General features: G+C 41.6%; 1 protein-coding gene across 1 annotated transcript in view; it reads right to left on the bottom strand.

Annotated features, from left to right (window-relative positions):
* LOC126213428 (uncharacterized) overlaps positions 1-19,736 on the bottom strand; it is a 113,178-nt gene that overhangs the window by 78,773 nt on the left and 14,669 nt on the right. Inside the window, exon 4 of the mRNA XM_049941173.1 lies at positions 5,392-5,484. Within this exon, the coding sequence (XP_049797130.1) occupies positions 5,392-5,484 (93 nt within the window). The remainder of the gene's footprint in view (positions 1-5,391; positions 5,485-19,736) is intronic.

Genomic DNA, 19,736 nt, shown 5'->3' with positions numbered 1-19,736 from the left:
GAATGTGAAGAGTAGGAAATTCTGTAACAAATTAAAGAATGTGGACAAAATTGGAAAAAACATAAATGGAATGGATGAAAATGATCAGAAATATAATTTTTCATCTGCACTGAAACCTGCATGAAAGAGCACTTCATGACAGTGAGCTGCCTAAAGGATTGGTCAGATATAAGGGGCCTGCAGATCTGATCTTGACATTTGCTTCATCTCACAGTACAGTATCTTTGTTCGTTGATGGGAGTTTGTGAAAGGCTCCATCTACATGCCCTCCCTTCAACCAACTTTGGGTTAACTATAATGCTACATGGTAACAGCAGTGACTGGAGGAAGTCCTGATACATTTGTGAATGCATGGGTCAAGTCTATTGTTTGTATACTTATGTGTGTGTGTGTGTGGGGGGGGGGGGGGGGGGGGAACAACAATGTTGGTATTTGTGATCAGTAAATGGAGAATTTGATCCTAAACATTAGTTGTGGAAAGTACCTTAATGTTTTATGTGCATGCACATATATCACATAGAATTGGAGAATCATATGGTTCTTTTGTAAATGAAGGCTTTGCAGGCAAGCGTCGAAGCAAAATACTACCCAAAGTCTGTATCTTCATTGATGTCACAGTTGTACCCTTATGAAAATTAATGATTTTAAACAACCTGATGAACTGCTTATACATGTACAATTTCTTTTAGAAAATTATGATAACTTTAAATTGTCTCAATGTGTTGCATTTATTATTAAATATTTTAGAATGTTTTCATAAAATTAAATTTGCTTTTAGTGTTAACATTTTAATCTCTACCTTGGATAGAGATGGATTGTGAAGGTTATTCATTCATTTGTTCTTTGATTTACACATTGCATTCTGTAGATGAAGATGTGGATAGATGTAGAATGAGCTAGGCTGCAAATTAAAAGGCAGAAGCTGCCACAATAATTTACTTCTGTGAAGTATATGGGCAACCAGCAACTTACAGAGCGCAAATCTACACACACAGCTCATTATGGGAATTGCTAATAGATTATTTTGTACATGTGTGTATGTACATTAACTAATATGAAAAATATCACTTTTGCTCCTACCACATTACTCGGCTACTTATTTTACCTAATATCTACATCGATACTCCACAATTCTCCTTATGGTACATGGCCAAGAGTATCCTGTACTGCTACTAGTAATTTCCTTTCCCATTCGACTCACAATCAGAACAAGGGAGAAATTACAGTTATATACCTCCGTATGAGCCCTAATCTCTCATATTTTATCTTTGTGGTCCTAATGAGCAATGTGTGTGTGGCAACAGAATCGTTTCACAGTCAGCTTCAAATACCAGTTCACTAAACTTCCTCAACAGCATTCCTCAAGAACATCACCTTCCCTCCAAGGATTCCCATCTTAGTTCCTGAAGCATGTCCATTACACTTGCATTTTGTTCAAACTTACTAGTAAGAAATCCAGCAGCCTGCCCCTGAATTGCTTCTCCAACAAAGGATTAATACACCTTTACACAGAAATTATGTCAGCTGTCTATGTATTGGCGAAGTTTAACCCCATTCAACATAAAAACTAAAGTTACATGAAACTTGCATCCCTGAGTCAAAATATTCTGATAGGCACAAGACAGTGGCTAATAATGTAGTACTGAACTTTGGTTTTTGATACATGATGTCTACTGGAAACTAAATATTCCTGTTCATCCACTCTACAAGCAATCAAAACAGCAAAACCACACCCTAATACTCCGCACAGAATATAACGGGACAACTCATTGAATAAAAGAATGAAAAATACACCTATGCTTACTTACACATTCATTCCTCTTGTATTCATCCAAATGTCTCTGCAGAACATTGTGCACCTTCTCACCTCATCTCATCTCATCTCATAGCTCACTATTTCTTTGCAATATCACTCCACTGTATAACACCTCATTCTGTAATTAGTTGTGCTCTACTGGATCTGGCTGAAGGATTTAATTCTCCCCTTTACCTGAACATACAACAGTTTGATACTCAACATGTTCTCCAATTAGTCACTCAACAGTCCTCCTCGGTTCTTTCCCAGGAACAGCTGCTCCCAACCCACATTTCTGCTATCCACTTTTCCTTAATGATACTTGGTGGTTCCAAAAGATGATTTACCTCATCTCCAATTCTCAGTTTTCCATGTGCCTTAACTCTAGCACTTGCACAGCCGTAACCAGCATTCTAGAAACAATATTTCTGAAATTATGTCTTACATTTCTCGAAGCATGATCCATTACAAACTGACCTCCACATTCCATCTTTCATGCAATGCCACATCAGCCCATAATAACATTTAGCTGTTGGAGCCTTAATGCAGGACATGGAATTTGTGTTGGCAGCTCCTATGTGTTGGTCTGCAAGATGACGAAATCTTCAGAGAACTTGAAACAACTGAGAATTACTGTTCAACAGCACACAAATGATAAGAATCAGTTCAGCTTCTTGATACCAAAATCAAATCCCTTGACTTCATTCACTAGGTGATGAGTCTCTTACTATTACCTTCCTTACTGATGCTATCTTCACATATTACAAACAAGAAAATCACAAAACAGAAGGAAGTAGTAACATGCCATGAAAGTGCATCAAAATTAGGTCTGAAAAACAAATGACTAATGTGGAAGGAGCAAATCTGATGTAGGAACCAGTTCGGTCAGGTTTTCAGAAAAGATCAGTTGTGAATCAGGTACTTTAGGAGTACAGTAACGAAGACTTAAATTTATTGATCTAGTTTTTCATGCAATCAGGTAGAAAATTCCCAATTCCACAACTAAAAGAGAAGCTTACTGGCCATGTGTCAGTATTAAAATGGTCAGCCCTATTATTCTGCATCATTAAGACCCAGCATTTTACATTAAAAAGCTTCCAAAAGCACGAAGATCACTTGTCAATTCAGCCAACATAGCTAAGATGTCCCCTGCACATATGCTACTCAGGATCACTGTCATGGCCATAGATCCTATTTGTAGATTTTCTCAGGTGTCTCACACTATTTAATGTAAGTTATGTATTTCCAAATTAAAATGTGAGGTACACACCAGTGATTTCAGTGGCAACCCAGATGACAATATTTTCCAGAGCACACTACCACAAATACTCAAGCTTGCACACTTGTGTTGGAAGCAGCACTCGCAGCCAACACCATCTCCTCACCTCTGCCCGTGGTGCCATGGAGGCAAGTGGTATGACCTGTGGTCTCTGGGGGCCACATAAGAAGGCCAGTATGGCCTTTGTTTTTGCAATAAGTGGTTACCAACTACAACCGAGCCACTTTGACAGCAACTACAGCTATGCAATAGGACACCCAACAGTTTGTTGTGTTGGTCAAGCTTCTCATTTGCACAACTACTACTACACCTGGAATTTCCATTTCTGTAAAGCTCTTCTTGTACAACAACACTACTACTGTTTCACTCACTGTCCTGTCTACTTGTCATTCCAATTCATCACTTTTATCTGTTTAAAATAGCATAATATGAGTCTCTGTGACATTAAATCTTGGCCTATTAGCTGCCAATCAGCCACACTCCTTTACATACTGTCTGGGCTGTTCCTAGCACATTATTTGGGTTTCTTGACTCTTATCTTGTATAATCACTAAACATTCAGAGTCTGAATCCTTTACAGCCACAGGGAGACTGTTTCAGTACAGTGAGATCAAGAGTAAACCAGTACTTTCAACAATTGTGTGTTGAACGTTCCACGGTCTATATCTAATTTTAGTCCTGTGACAATTTCATCAATGTGACCATCTCTTTCTCTCAAAGAAGTTATAAAGCATATTATGACAAGTAATCTTCTTTCTTTAGATCTGCCAGGTCTCTAATGGTGAGGTCATACATGGCTTCATCTATGAACAATCATTCACCAAAAGTCATAAATAAAGTTTTTCTCAGACTGACAAATTTATAACAAATACAACAGGTACCACAGATGCCACAATAGGTACAGGTTGTGGGCAAAGTATCAGGGATGATCTATAACACATGAATGTTACATCTTTCTTCAAAATGCTAAAAGGTTTTGTGACAAACTTATGAATAGCTGTGATTCACTCAAAAGATAAGAACATACACTATTCTTTTGAATTGTATTAAGTCCCATTATTGAAAGGAGGAATATTTCTCAAATGACCTATGATTAGAATATACGCTTTGTCTAAATGTGAAGTATATCCATCACACACTGCCATTATAAAATATGTTTTATATCAACAGTGGCTATGGAAAACAGGATTATACCAGCCGCCAGTCCCATTCCACTTCTATTTACAACAGTCAGCATGTAACAGGTGATACGAGGATAATCCCAAAAGTAAGGTCTCCTATTTTTTATAAGTACAGAACTCTGTTTGTGTGGCAGGTGGTCACACTGATATGAAGAGTGCTTCATGTGCTGTGTGTAAACATGCACATGCTGCACTGAGGTGCCCAGTCTTGGCTTGGCAGCCATTGAGAATGGAGTTCCCATTGGATGTTACTGCCAAGTGCGAATTGCGTGCAGTTATTTGGTTTTTGAATGCGAAGGGCACTGCGCTAATTTAAATCCATCGCCGATTGATGGAAGTGTATGGCGAGTCATGCATGGATGTCAAAAATGTTCGTAAGTGGTATAGAGTGTTTGCAGTCTGCCAGTAAAGTCATGGCAACCCTTTTTTGGGATCAGAAAGGGGTATTGTTGGTTGACTTTATACTCACTGGGACCACAATTAACACTGACAGGTACTGTGAGACTCTGAAGAACTCAAACCGGCAATTTAGAACCAGAGAAGAGGAATGTTGAGCAAGGGCACACACATTCTCCACAACAATGCTTGCCCACACATCGCTCGGCAAACCATTGTTCTCCTGCAACAGTTTCAGTGGAATAACAACCTACCCACCCTATAGTCCTGCTTTGGCACCCAATGACTATCACCTGTTCCCTAAGTTAAAAGAACATTTCGCTGGAAAGCGATTTAGCTCCGACGATGAGGTGAAAGAGGTTCATAACTTTCTGAACAGCATGTAAGCTGGTATGACATGGGCATACAAAAACTGCCACAGCATCTACAAAAATGCATAAACATGGTGATTATGTCGAAAAATAGGTAAATGTTCAAGCTGTAAACTGACATAAAACATAGTAGAAATAAACAGGTCTATGTACTTATTTAAAAAAATAAGAGACCTTACTTTTGGGATTACCCTCATATTAAAATCAAGTGGACAGGTAGAAGAATACTCTACAATTACAAACAGCAACAAGTTCCAGAAAACTAACAATCTGTGCCAATTGCACTGAAATGCGTCCTTTACTCTACACAATTAACAGATTACTTTTTCCTCACTCTGCATGCAATATATCAGGAGTGTGAATACTTACAATATTCTCAGTTACATTCACTTCAACATTTACTTCAGGATCTTCCTTGACAAAATCAGTGGACCAAGATAGTTCCAATAGATCTTCAACAAACTGAAAGAAGAAAACAATCTGTGAATTATAGCTGCTTGCTAACTTATGTATGTATGACACAGCTCTCAATACTTCTTCCATATGAGTATCATCTAATTTTGCAGAGATTCTTATTGCTTGGGAAGAGTGAGTGTCAGAATGCATCCAAATCAGTTCTAATGTCTCTGATTTTGCTATCAGCCATTAAGTGGTATTTATTTGGCATACTTCCACTTTCTATTCCTGTCACATAATCCACTCCGATTTCAGAGGCACTATGGCCTGCTCTATCAGGTGGTCATACTCCCATATATATATATAGGGAAACATTCCACGTGGGAAAAATATATCTAAAAACAAAGATGCTGTGACTTACCAAATGAAGTGCTGGCGGGTCGATAGACACACAAACTAACACAAACACTGTCTGCGCGCGAGTGTATACCTGTCCTTTTTTCCCCCTAAGGTAAGTCTTTCCTCTCCCGGGATTGGAATGACTCGTTACCCGCTCCCTTAAAACCCACATCTTTTCGTCTTTCCCTTTCCTTCCCTCTTTCCTGATGAAGCAACCGTTTGTTGCACACACACACACACACACACACACACACACACACACACACACACACACACTCTCTGCCACTTTCCTTGACATTGACCTCCATCTGTCCAATGGCCAGCTTCACACGACCGTCCACATCAAGCCCACCAACAAGCAACAGTACCTCCATTATGACAGCTGCCACCCATTCCACATCAGACGGTCCCTTCCCTACAGCCTAGGTCTTTGTGGCAAACGAATCTGCTCCAGTCCGGAATCCCTGAACCATTACACCAACAACCTGAAAACAGCTTTCGCATCCCGCAACTATCCTCCCGACCTGGTACAGAAGCAAATAACCAGAGCCACTTCCTCATCCCTTCAAACCCAGAACCTCCAAAAGAAGAACCCCAAAAGTGCCCCACTTGTGACAGGATACTTTCCGGGACTGGATCAGACTCTGAATGTGGCTCTCCAGCAGGGATACGACTTCCTCAAATCCTGCCCTGAAACGAGATCCATCCTTCATGAAATCCTCCCCACTCCACCAAGAGTGTCTTTCCGCCATCCACCAAACCTTCGTAACCTCTTAGTTCATCCCTATGAAATCCCCAAACCACCTTCCCTACCCTCTGGCTCCTACCCTTGTAACCGCCCCCGGTATAAAACCTGTCCCATGCACCCTCCCACCACCACCTACTCCAGTCCTGTAACCCGGAAGGTATACACGTTCAAAGGCAGAGCCACGTGTGAAAGCAGCCACGTGATTTACCAACTGACCTGCCTACACTGTGAAGCTTTCTATGTGGGAATAACCAGCAACAAACTGTCCATTCGCATGAATGGACACAGGCAGACAGTGTTTGTTGGTAATGAGGATCACCCTGTGGCTAAACATGCCTTGGTGCACAGCCAGCACATCTTGGCACAGTGTTACACTGTCCACGTTATATGGATACTTCCCACTAACACCAACCTGTCAGAACTCCGGAGATGGGAACTTGCCCTTCAGTATATACTCTCTTCCCGTTACCCACCAGGCCTCAACCTCCGCTAATTTCAAGTTACCGCTGCTCATACCTCACCTGTCATTCAACAACATCTTTGCCTCTGTACTTCCGCCTCGACTGACATCTCTGCCCAAACTCTTTGCCTTTACAAATGTCTGCTTGTGTCTGTATATGTGTGGATGGATATGTGTGTGTGTGCGCGCAAGTGTATACCTGTCCTTTTTTCCCCCTAAGGTAAGTCTTTCCGCTCCCGGGATTGGAATGACTTCTTACCCTCCCCCTTAAAACCTACATCCTTTCGTCTTTCCCTCTCCTTCCCTCTTTCCTGATGAAGCAACCGTTTGTTGCAAAAGCTTCAATTTTGTGTGTATGTTTGTGTGTCTATCGACCTGCCAGCGCATTTGTTTGGTAAGTCTCATCATCTTTGTTTTTAGATATATTTTTCACACGTGGAATGTTTCTCTCTCTCTCTCTCTCTCTCTCTCTCTCTCTCTCTCTATATATATATATATATATATATATATATATATATATATATATATATATATATATATATGTGTGTGTGTGTGTGTGTGTGTGTGTGTGTGTGTGTGTGTGTGTGAACATTTCAAAATTAAACGCAGATAAAATAGAGATGCACATAATGTTCCACCTGTAAACCTATAAACAAGAGGGCTTCTTGGTCATTAGTCAAATGAATATGGCATTCCATACATTATCACCAAAAATGACCAAATTTAATGGTATTTACACAGCTTCTTGTTCTGTCATCTAGTATTTTCAATGTTTGCTCTTTAAGAAACAATGCAAATTTATGTCATGTATACTGGAGGAAAATCGTAAGGAATTGCATACAGCCAATGCAAGATTTCAGTAATGATGGATGTACTACAGTGAATAGTGACTGGGAAGTCTAAAATATACACCCACCAAGTGTCTTAGTTCCGAATCTTCTGTTATAGCACTATGACACAGAGGCCATTACTTCGAAGAGGAAGTCTTCCTAGCTTCATTGATACCAAATATATATTTAAGTCATTTATTACATACAATCATAATAAAAAATTAATACAAGGGTAATGTTTAGTAAAGATATGCTTGTTACAAGGGCTGATAAAATACTATAGGTAATAACCAATAAATAGCACATCTAACGAGAGTTAACTAAAAGTCCACAAAATTCTTGAAAATAGCTGGTATCAATTGTTCACCATCAAATTAAAATTTAGCTTGAATGCCCCATATTTGTGTCATGACACTCTTACTACACTTCATGCACAATACAGTGCTTGGGTGAACACCTACATTACACTCAGAGCTATCCACAGGTTTCAGTTCTGTATCTTGCTTTACCCAAACACTAGGTCCTTCAGCCTTCAATGGGTCTTCAAGAAACTGAAAAAAGTGAAGTGATCAAAGGCTTATGTACCTTGTTCCTACATGCTCTCTCTTAGAGAGGAGTAGTGGAGCAGGGAGAGGGTGGGAGGGAGGGAGAACTTGGGGGAGAGGGGGAGGGAGGGAGGGAGGGAGGGAGGGAGGGGGGAGAGGGAGAGGGAGAGGGGGAGAGGGAGAGAGAGAGAGAGAGAGAGAGAGAGAGAGAGGGGGGGGGGAGAGAGGGGGGAGAGAGAGAGAGAGAGAGAGAGAGAGAGAGAGAGAGAGAGAGAGAGAGAGAGAGAGAGTGGGGGGGGGGACTTTCAAAGAGATCTTGTGTAGAAGCTGACAAGGCCATAACACTAACAATCACACGTATTCATCAATTAAAACAAGGCAGCAAGGAAATTAGGATCCCACAACTCAAATATTTGAACCCAAAGCTTTGTTTATTTTTGAATGCAGGCACGACAGAAAGAGATTGTCCACCAAATCAACCAAAATTAGTTCTTATGCATCAAGCCGCAATCAGCATACACAGCATCCATACATATTATGGAAGTGGGTGTGTTTCAAATCTCCTCATAAACCACTGGATTGACTTTAACTGAACTACGTACACAAATACTTACCATCCAGACCAAAATACAAAGAAGGTAAGAACCAGCAATCTCCTATAGAGGTTGGCTTGATAATGTTGAGAGAGGAGGGGGAGGAACAACAGATAGAAAGAGATGGCAGGAACAGATGGATAGAGATAGGGTAGCAGATGGACAGAGATGGTTGGCTGCTTGAATGATTAAAGGGACCAAACTATTAGGTCATCTGTCCGTTCTTCCACGAACAAATAGGCCTACATGATTGTAGGTGAGAGAGAGCCAACAACACACAACCCAGATCAAGAAAACATGAGGTCTACGAAAGGTCAATAAAGCTGATAGGAGACACAAAGAAGAAAGGGAAACAGAGGAACAGAGACAGGCAAGATGCCCCATTTAGCTGGAAGCCCCAGAGAGCAGAATGCAATGAGTGACCATACGTCCCCCAATCCCCACCACTTACCAGATGTACTCCACTGCCTAGGAAAGGCTAGCAACACAAACAGGGCAAGAGGAGCACAGAGACAAAAGATGAATTACTGTAACATGCCATGTGAGAGGGGTAAAGAAGAGGAAAAGAGCAGATAGGGTGAGAATCATGCTGGACCACCAAGCCCAGACTGTCACACCCTGGACTGGGCACAGGCAGCAACAGTGTGTTCTGCCAACCCCTCAATGGACAGATAAAGGTTAAGTGACTCTCCCTGAAAGGGAGTTGTAAAAGCCCTCTTCATGAATAAAATGTAAAACTAAGTCAGCCACTGAGGCATCGTCTCCTTACACCATGGGTAGCGGGTGCAGGAGATTAGGATTTGACCACAGGGTGGCTAGGTTGGGACAGTCCAGCAAAATGTGGACCACTGGCGAATGGGAACCACAACAGTGGGGTGGAGGAGATGACTGTGAGTCAGCCAGGTATGGCTGATGTGGAACTGGCAAAGGACAGTAGAATCGTTGTGAGAGGCTTGCATGGAGGACCGCCATACATTCATAGTCTCCTTTATCACTGGCAGTTTGGTGAAGTCACAGTGAGCCATTCCATATTCCACATTTCTAAAACTTGAGTGTGTAACAACTATCAGGGGTTGCTTCTAGAATACTGATCACCAGAGCCAGTTTACTGGTAGCCAGTTTGGCCAAGCTATCAGCAAGTTCATTCACAGAGATCCCAACATGACACATAGTCCAAACAATTGTCACTGAGCATTCACATTGTTCAAGGGCACACTGGGAATCCTGGATAGCAATGATCAAGGGGTGGTGAGGGTAACATTGATCGAGGGATTTCAAACTGCTCAAGGGGCTGCAGCAGATGAGAAAGGATCCACTGGTGCAGGAAAAGGTATGTTCAAGAGCACAAGAGATGGCTACCAACTTCACAGTCAAAAACACTACAGCTTCAGGCAAGGAAAGCAGTTCTGTGTTACCTGTGTGAGTGTAAGCAAAGCCCATGTGATCAGCAATCATCGAGCAATAAAAACAGACTACTTCTCAACTCCAGGATGCACCGAGTCTGGAGGAAAATTGGTGGCAGAGGGCCTCAGGGGGTACCATGCCTTTTGGACTTTGTGATAGGTCAAGACGAAGCTGTAGCCGAGGGGTATCCCACAGAGATGTATATGAGTGGGCCATGAGGAGACCTAGAAAAAGAAGTAACTGGAGTTCAGAGGGGAGGGACAGGATGTGGATTGTGATCATAATGCCTGATGTGGACCACCATTGTGGAAAATGGGCTTCCATGTTTGGAAAGAGTGGATGGTAGTTTACATGCTTAGGGGAGTTGCAAACATGGGTAGCATAATTGAGAAGCTGCTGCTGGCACCTGATACACAACAAAGAGACCCCAGCCTCCAAGAGTATCCCATGCACAGGACTTGTTCAAAAGCTTCCTGTTGCAAATCAAACTCCACAGCAGTTTATCATATTCAGTATCCACAATAATGAGGGTGATGCCGAAACTTATGCCAGACTCCCACAATCAAGACATGGTTGTATCAGGGCCTTGTAAAACTGCAGAATGGTAGTGCACTCTGCATCCCAGCTGGTGTTACTCAGGCAGTGAAGTGTACTGAGGTGCAGCAAGCACTTTCACTGACACTGGCGAAAATCGGGAATTCCCACTGACTGAGAAGCAGAGACCAGTCCTAAAAAGCGATATGTCCCTGTCACAGGGAGTAATTGGTCATCAAGATAAAGATCTGGTTGTGCATGAACCGTACGACATCAACAGAAGTCCGTGACATGAGTCTTGGCAGCTGAAAACCGAAACGCATGGGTGAGTGCCCATGACTGTGCCTTTCATATGAAGCCTTGCAGTCTACATTCAGTGACACACACACACACACACACACACACACACACACACACACACACACACACACTAGAGAATCAATAGAAGGGGCAAAAGTAGTCAATGCAGAAGGAGGATGATACTGAGGACCTCGCAGCAGCTGGTGATCATTGACAGCTATTAGAAAATCACGGACACGCAGTACAGAGCCATGAGGGATCACATTCTCTTGTATGTGGTGGTGGTGGTGGTGGTGGTGGTGGTGGTGGAGGAGGAGGTGGAGGAGGAGTTGTGGGAAGCACCAACTCGAACCAAGAATATACAGTGTGACAGCAAAATTCTGCATAAAAATTGGGAATGAGCCTGAAACCCCACTCAGGTAAGGTAGCAAGGCTATGGTATCACCTGTGGTGACATAGGCAATTTGTAGGTTGTAGAAAATTGCTATAAGGCATTGACATTGGGCAAACACTGTTTGGATTGCATATTGCAAGTAAACCAAATTAGCAGTAGGGGAACACCTTGGAAAAAATCACCCTGGGATGGAGGCAGAAGACCTTGAGACTCAAGAAGCAACATAGCCACCAGTTCACTGTGCATTCAAGCAACTTACAGAGAACATTGGTGAAACTTATTCAATGATAACTGCCAATCTCTAGATGGTGCTTAACCAGTTTCAGCACTGTGACAATGATACTTTCTCATCATTGCAATGGGAATTGGCTGCAGTTCAGATGTAGTTAAAGATGACAAGCATATGATGCTGACAATCCACTGATAGGTGCTTGATCATTTGGTTGTGGATGTGACCTGGCCCTGGGACTGCAGCAGGGCAGAGTGCTTGGACAGTGACGAACTCCCACTCACTGACAGGAGCTTTATATATTTCCAGGTGGTACATAGTATAAGATAAACGCTTTTGCTCCACCCACTCAGTTTAATAAGTCACAGCTGCAAAATAATAATGCTAATTCTTTACAGACGAATGGAAAAACTGGTAGATGCGGACCTCGGGGAAGATCAGTTTGGATTCCGTAGAAATGTTGGAACACGTGAAGCAATACTAACCTTACGACTTATCTTAGAAGAAAGATTAAGAAAAGGCAAACCTACGTTTCTAGCATTTGTAGACTTAGAGAAAGCTTTTGACAATGTTAACTGGAATACTCTCTTTCAAATTCTAAAGGTGGCAGGGGTAAAATACAGGGAGCGAAAGGCTATTTACAATTTGTACAGAAACCAGATGGCAGTTATAAGAGTCGAGGGGCATGAAAGGGAAGCAGTGGTTGGGAAGGGAGTGAGACAGGGTTGTAGCCTCTCCCTGATGCTATTCAATCTGTATATTGAGCAAGCAGTAAAGGAAACAAAAGAAAAGTTCAGAGTAGGTATTAAAATCCATGGAGAAGAAATAAAAACTTTGAGGTTCGCCGATGACATTGTAATTCTGTCAGAGACAGCAAAGGACTTGGAAGAGCAGCTGAACGGAATGGATGGTGTCTTGAAAGGAGGGTATAATATGAACAACAACAAAAGCAAAACGAGGATAATCGAATGTAGTAGAATTAGGTCGGGTGATGCTGAGAGAATTAGATTAGGAAATGAGACACTTAAAGTAGTAAAGGAGTTTTGAGATTTGGGGAGCCAAATAACTGATGATGGTCAAAGCAGAGAGGATATAAAATGTAGACTGGCAATGGCAATAAAAGCGTTTCTGAAGAAGAGAAAGTTGTTAACATTGAGTATAGATTTAAGTGTCAGGAAGTCGTTTCTGAAAGTATTTGTATGGAGTGTTGACATGTATGGAATTGAAACATAGACAATAAATAGTTTGGATAAGAAGAGAAGAGAAGCTTTCGAAGTGTGGTGCTACAGAAGAATGAAGATTAGGTGGGTAGATCATGTAACTAATGAGGAGGTATTGAATAGAATTGGGGAGAAGATGAGTTTGTGGCACAACTTGACAAGAAGAAGGGACCAGTTGGTAGGACATGTTCTGAGGCATCAGAGGATCACCAATTTAGCATCGGAGGGCAGCGTGGAGGGTAAAAATTGTAGAGGGAGACCAAGAGATGAATACACTAAGCAGATTCAGAAGGATGTAGGTTGCAGTAAGTACTGGGAGATGAAGAAGCTTGCATAGGATAGAGTAGCATGGAGAGCTGCATCAAACCAGTCTCAGGACTGAAGACCACAACAACAACAACAACAACAACAACAACAACAAATTGCTTGAGACCATGAAAAACTGGTTTTAATCCTCATATGCTGTGACCCTAGCATAATTCAGAGCAAAATGTTCAGCAATGGCATCCAGATCAGGTGAGACAGTGCCATTAAAATTAATAGCAGATACACCTACTAGGGTCTGCTATAAATAGGGATGTCTGATATTAGGCCAAACCTGCGAAGGAGAGATATGAGGTCCGATGGTTGAAACATACTGATACCAGCATTCTTCTTTACATCATTTTATCAGGTGGCACACCCAGGCATGAAGCCATTTAAAGTCAATGAAATGCTCCATCGACGGGTGCTGCTTACAGTGCTGGAGAGCCCACCTGCTATCTCGAATGGTCTCTGCAACTTCTGATGACCACCAAAGTACTCTCTACTGTCACAGCAGGCACAAGGAACAGGGGATTGCTAAATCAGCTGCCAAAGGAATGGCTGTGATTATATTCTGCACTGCCTTGTTGAGATCTCCATGCGGCAGTGTGTCAGGGCAGACAGCAGAGGCAAAAGCAGTCCAGGCAGTGAATCTGAAAGCCCATCTGGGCAGTCATGTAGGGTAGTGATGCTGACGGAGGGAGGAAGACTCTAAAGTGGTCATTACCACATAGTCATCATGGACTCCCCAGTGGATTGATGGGAAAAGACAAGGGCTGCAAATGGAAAGGTCAATGGCCCAGAAAGCCCTGTGCACCATGCTGAAGTGTGTGGGTGAACCAGTATTTAATAGGAAAAGGCTGTTGTTCCAGTAAGTTTCCAGGATCTTTACCATGGCAAGTGATTGTGGTCCCATCCCACAAAGTGTTATAGGCACTGAAATCACCAAGATTAAGAAAGACGTGGAGAGCTGAGAAACCAATCCTAACTGTACGTCATGAGACACTTCACCGTCACGAGGGAGGTAAACACTGCAGATGGTGCAACCCTGAAATGCCCTTACTATAACAGCCACAGCCTCCAAAAGTGTATCAAGGAGCAAAAGTTCGCCATATAGTGTGTGCACAACATATCTGCAAACTCCATTCTGGGTTCCATTGTGTGGTTTGAATTGGGGCCTCAAGTCCCACTAAAATATTTGCCTCAGCCACAGAGGCTGAGCAGGTGGGATCTGCTGGCATGGGGGGCCACCGGAAGGTCCTGCTTCTTGGAAGCCTTCTTTTCTTGTCTCTTCTCTCTTAGAGGATTTTGATGATGGGAAGGGCTTCTCTGCTGGGAAGAAAGTGTCCCAAAGGTCCCATTCTTCACAAGAGTCTGAAGTTAGTTATTCATCTCAGGCTGGGAGGTTATCCAATTTACACTGTCAGATTTTTAAGTAGTTTTGATGGTCAGCTGGGTAATTGTCTTGCAGTTCTTTAAGCAAAGGAGAAATTCACAAAGGAGAATTTCACATGGAACATGGATGCAAACATTCTCAGTATATGCATTATGTTTGATTTTAAAACTACTGAAACTCTACACTCCATGCAGTCTCATGTACCTGCATGCAGCCTACATCATTCACATGTTGACTCTTGCATGTGGAAGTACTGAATGCCAAGTTGCGCACATAAGAACATAAACTTTTCTACATTTACCCGAGGACGACGACAGATCAGCCCCACTCAGTCTAGCACTTAAAAGCGCTTGTGCAGGAGCACATAACATCCATAGGCTGCTAAATGATGTGTTTGGAGAGCTCAATAGGCCTCAGGATGCTACAGTTATTAGATCTTTGTAATAGTGAATTTATTTCCCTGTATGTTTAACTTTGTTGGTCTGTATTCAGCTGTAACTAAATAGCTAAAAAGTTGCAGAGGAATAGATTTGTATGTGAAAGGAGGTATCTGTAAAGCTATACCCATATGCTTTAACAGATGTGATGCATTTAGTGTTACTGATAGTACACTCTAACCAATGTAACTTAATTTCCTGTTGAGACCGGGGGAAACCATCCTTGCGAGGAGGGAAAGGTTGATCATCACTAGGACCCTCAATGTCAGAGAGATGGCATTCTTAGCTGCCTTGTCAGGGAAGAAAACAGATATCAATACTACATATATGCCAGGGATTGCATCTGGGATTTGATGTAAATTCTATTGGCCAGCTATGACATGTGGCTTATGTGCAACAATTAATTCTGTGAGTTGGGATCAGAGGACTTCTTAGGCACACTTTTTGGCTGTTGGCTGAAGAGGGCAATGATGGCTACGTTTTATGCGAATGCAGGCTTTCTCGGCAAATATCGATGATAAAATCTTGTCAGGTTGACAGCCGAGTCAATGTGTTGTTCTGCAGCAACGTTTCAGCAAGTTTCTTACTTGTCATCTTCAAGAAACTGGCTGAAATGTTGCTGGAGAACAACACATTGACTTGGCTGTCAACTTGAGAAGATTTTATCATGGCTACATTTGTTAGCAGGACAAAAGAACATCTTTTGATTTGTAGAGTCATGCTGGGGATGACCTACCACATAATTTGGACCAGACCTGAAGGGTCAAATCAGACGCTTGGCCGATTTTGTAATCTCCCCTGCATATTTTGTGACGCATGTTACTCAGTGGTAAACAGTAGGGTCCCTATGTAAAGACCATGAGTATTTCAGATGTGTAATCTCACATTTATGACATTGTACTGTGCAGATTCATGCAGTTTGTTGCACAGTTGTCCTTTGTTTCATAAGGCCAACAACTGCTTGTCTAGGCCTAGAAAGATTCCAATGGTGGAATATCACACTGGCTGAGCTTGTGTCCCCATTGCTGTGGGTTGATACCAGCAAGCCAAATTATACCATATTGTGAAAAGTGTTTTTGCAGTCATAGCAGTCAAAACTGATTTGCAGTTATCCATTAGATGATGGTTATTTAAAATGAAAATTAAGCCAGTAAATTATTGGACCACTAATAATACCATAATTTAATCAGGATTGTTTCAGCAGCAGGTTACACATGAGCAGCTGAAATCAAAGGGGACTAAACCAAAAAATTTTTGTTTTGAGCTATGTAACTCTGTTCACTTACAATGCACAGAAATTTGTTGTGGAGAAGTTGTATAACAGTAACTCCCTTTGGAACCACCTGAGAGATATCTCACTCTCACCCCCCGAGTGCATTTGCAGGAATAGTGGTGTAAGTCAAGCAGCAAGGCCACATGGTCTTCTTGTTCTGTGCTGGTTTACATGTGTATTTACACTCTAACATCGAAAAGCACTGTAGAAGTGTTAGTGACTATCAGCACTGTTTTCTTTCTTTAGGTTCATAATATCCAGATTTATTAAAGCAGAAATTGTCTTTATAAGGGAAATTTGCACTCCATGTGTAAGTCTAGGTTAAAGCCTATATGCACAAAACAGTAATATCTCACATTAAATACATAATCCACAAAACTCATCCCTCTCAACAATGCTGTGTGACCTGCAACCAAGGCAAAATGGAACAATATGATGACACTTGGCCCATACATCCCTCCAGCACACCAAGCTTTCTTGAACCAATCGACAACTGCAAATCTGGATCAGAAATCTGGATGATGAAATAGAGTGAGCAGACATGCTCCATTATACAACCTATTTCAACATCAGCATGGCAAGAATCACACAGAAATTTCAAAATTCAGGAACAACAGTTCATTTATAATCTGTCGATAAAAGAACAGCTGAACTACTACACAGACTCAGTAGGTAACTCTAGGCATTATGAACAACAACGCAATTATTTGAACTCGATATGTGAGAGAAAAGTGCATGATGGGATCATTAAGTACGCACTCACATTTACATTTTGTGTGTTATAAATAAATTGGAATTATGGAGATTAAAAGATCATATTCCTACTCAGGTATTCAAGTTCATGAAACATTTATAAGAAGAGTACAACTCCTAATTTATACCACTTTACCTTTCACTTTCAGTAAATATGTGGGAGGATAAATCGTACTCCAAATTTCAGGAACTATAAAAAGGAATTTAGGGTACAAACAACTAAAATGTCTTTAGTACCTGTAATTATTATATTTCATTTGTACATTTCATCAAATGGGTCATGCATTATTGTAAAGCATGAAATCACACTAAACAAACCACAAAACCTTTTGTTTCTCAGAACTGGGAGTTTGGGTCTTAGTGGCTCGTATGTAGCTTTCTGCATTTTAATTGCATTCCTTAAATGTTCTGTGTTCAAAAGGTGTAGTCTCACATTTTTGGGACTAAATTGCGTTTGCACAGTCTGCAGCGCAGCTGTCAATTCTTTTGAACAGCCAGCTACACAGCTCAGTAATGCATCAGCCTCTACTGGTGAAACATCAGGAGGATAGCAAGTTCTTTCTGTCTGTACTTTTATAGTTGGTTCTGGAATCAGTAGTACTCAGATGGATATAATATGTGCATGCTGTATGGAGATACAGGAGGAGATGGGCTCAGTTTGTGAATAACTGAAAATGCTTTTGGCCATGTTCAGCAGCTTTCAGGCTGCTGCCCCTCATAGTAGCAGTGACGGAGAATCTGGTTCGTCACATGGGACACCTCGAGTGTTGCTTACTTTGCCCACGGCTCTACTACTAAGGCACCTTGCAGTATACCTAATGTGAATAAGCTGCACTCACCAAACAATGATAAGTGGGAGGTAACAGTTAGCTTTGTTTGAGACAGGAAGTGAATGCTGATGCTGGCCTCACCCATCCATCTTATGAGAGGACTGGCAGGTGCTGCTCCATCAGCGTCCAAACAGGCACAAGGGGAGAGGGATTTGCTAGATGATCAGGAGTTCCAATGTCAGATGCATTATGGAGCTGCTTACCCAAAAGGCATCCAGGACTGGAAATGAATCCAACATGTACTGAATACGTCTACTGGGGAGGGGGGGGGGGGGGGGGGCTCATCCAAGCTGTGAAGGATGCCATCTCCTTGTGGCTATCAAGTTTACAGGGTGCAGCTGTCTGCAAGTTGTGCCTCATGTTGACACCAATCATGCCTGTCATTTGGGTTCTGATGCCATCCTCAGTTCATACAGGTAATGGGCACAAATGGAGGAGAGCCGATAACCCATGTGTGGGGTGCTGGCAGTGCACACAATTTGCAGTGTCATTCCCAGAACTGATTGGGGTCCTTTGGTTTGGAGTGAGCAGATGTTCTTAACCAAAGGTTTCATCGATTCTGTGACTGTGGGACGACTTTACAGGACAGCGGTGCACTACACAAAGCAAGCCGATACTCAGAGAGCAGAAGACTCATGGAGAGCTGATACGTGTTTTTTGACAATTGGCTGTCAAAATTTTAACAGTAAATTGTTTAAGTATACATAGTTCCTGAATTTAATGCCCTCCAAGAAAATTATCATGGTAAAATTAGCCTTTGAATTGAAAGCTGGCTGCAATCCTAAGTAGAAACCCTTGAAATATTTAGCAAGGCATGGAATGTACACTGAAAAGCCAGATTAGGCATCACTGTGGTGGGAGTGTCACAAAAGTGATGGGAAGAGGAAGGAAAAGAATGAATATAGATGAAATTTGTGCAATACATGAAAGCACATGCTATTGGTGGCAACAAACTCCTCAAAGACTAGTGAAAATAAAATTCTCAGACTGAATAATATTTTTAGATTGCAAACATGTTTCTATACTTCAAATACTTTTTGCCCCAAGTAACTAGGGAATTATGGAAACATTCATTTTGATAATACATATTTGTGTGTTAACTGTGACTGTTGGTCACTGCTTCACCACAAGAGAAAATATTTGTTTAGTTTACCTGTGGAAGTGGTGTGTACTTTGCACCTATCCATTTGCATCATTCCGTTATAATATATCTTACTGCTTGCATGTAATTTCAGGCATAAAGTAACAACTCACTCCATAGTAGAGGTGCCGAGACAGTGAAAGGCACATCAACAAGACTGATAACTTAGTTAGCTTTCACCCAGCTACTATTTCCGAACTATGACCTGATTTTACAGGCTGACTGCACATTGTGCCAGTTTTGTGAATAAGCAGAGCAAACAGTTCACATGACCTGTGATTATGGGATCCATTTCCATTCTTTCAGAGGAATTCATTTGTTTTTCAAAAAGAGCCATCATACAGAATTAAAAAATCATTCACTAAGATTTCTGCATCAACTAGGTATGTCTGTTGTTTTGCACATAATTTCTGTGACTTTTCTTACAGATTGGAATCACCTTCATCTTTTTCTAAACACAAACTATTGTTCCATTAATGATCAGTTCTGATGCCACAGAGGGGTCAGTTCAACAACTTTTTTGTATTGT

The sequence above is a fragment of the Schistocerca nitens genome, chromosome 11 (assembly GCF_023898315.1).
Source record: "Schistocerca nitens isolate TAMUIC-IGC-003100 chromosome 11, iqSchNite1.1, whole genome shotgun sequence".
Lineage (NCBI taxonomy): Eukaryota > Metazoa > Arthropoda > Insecta > Orthoptera > Acrididae > Schistocerca > Schistocerca nitens.
The sequence above is the reverse complement of the archived record's forward strand: the minus strand, read 5'-3'. Positions and strand labels throughout refer to the sequence as shown.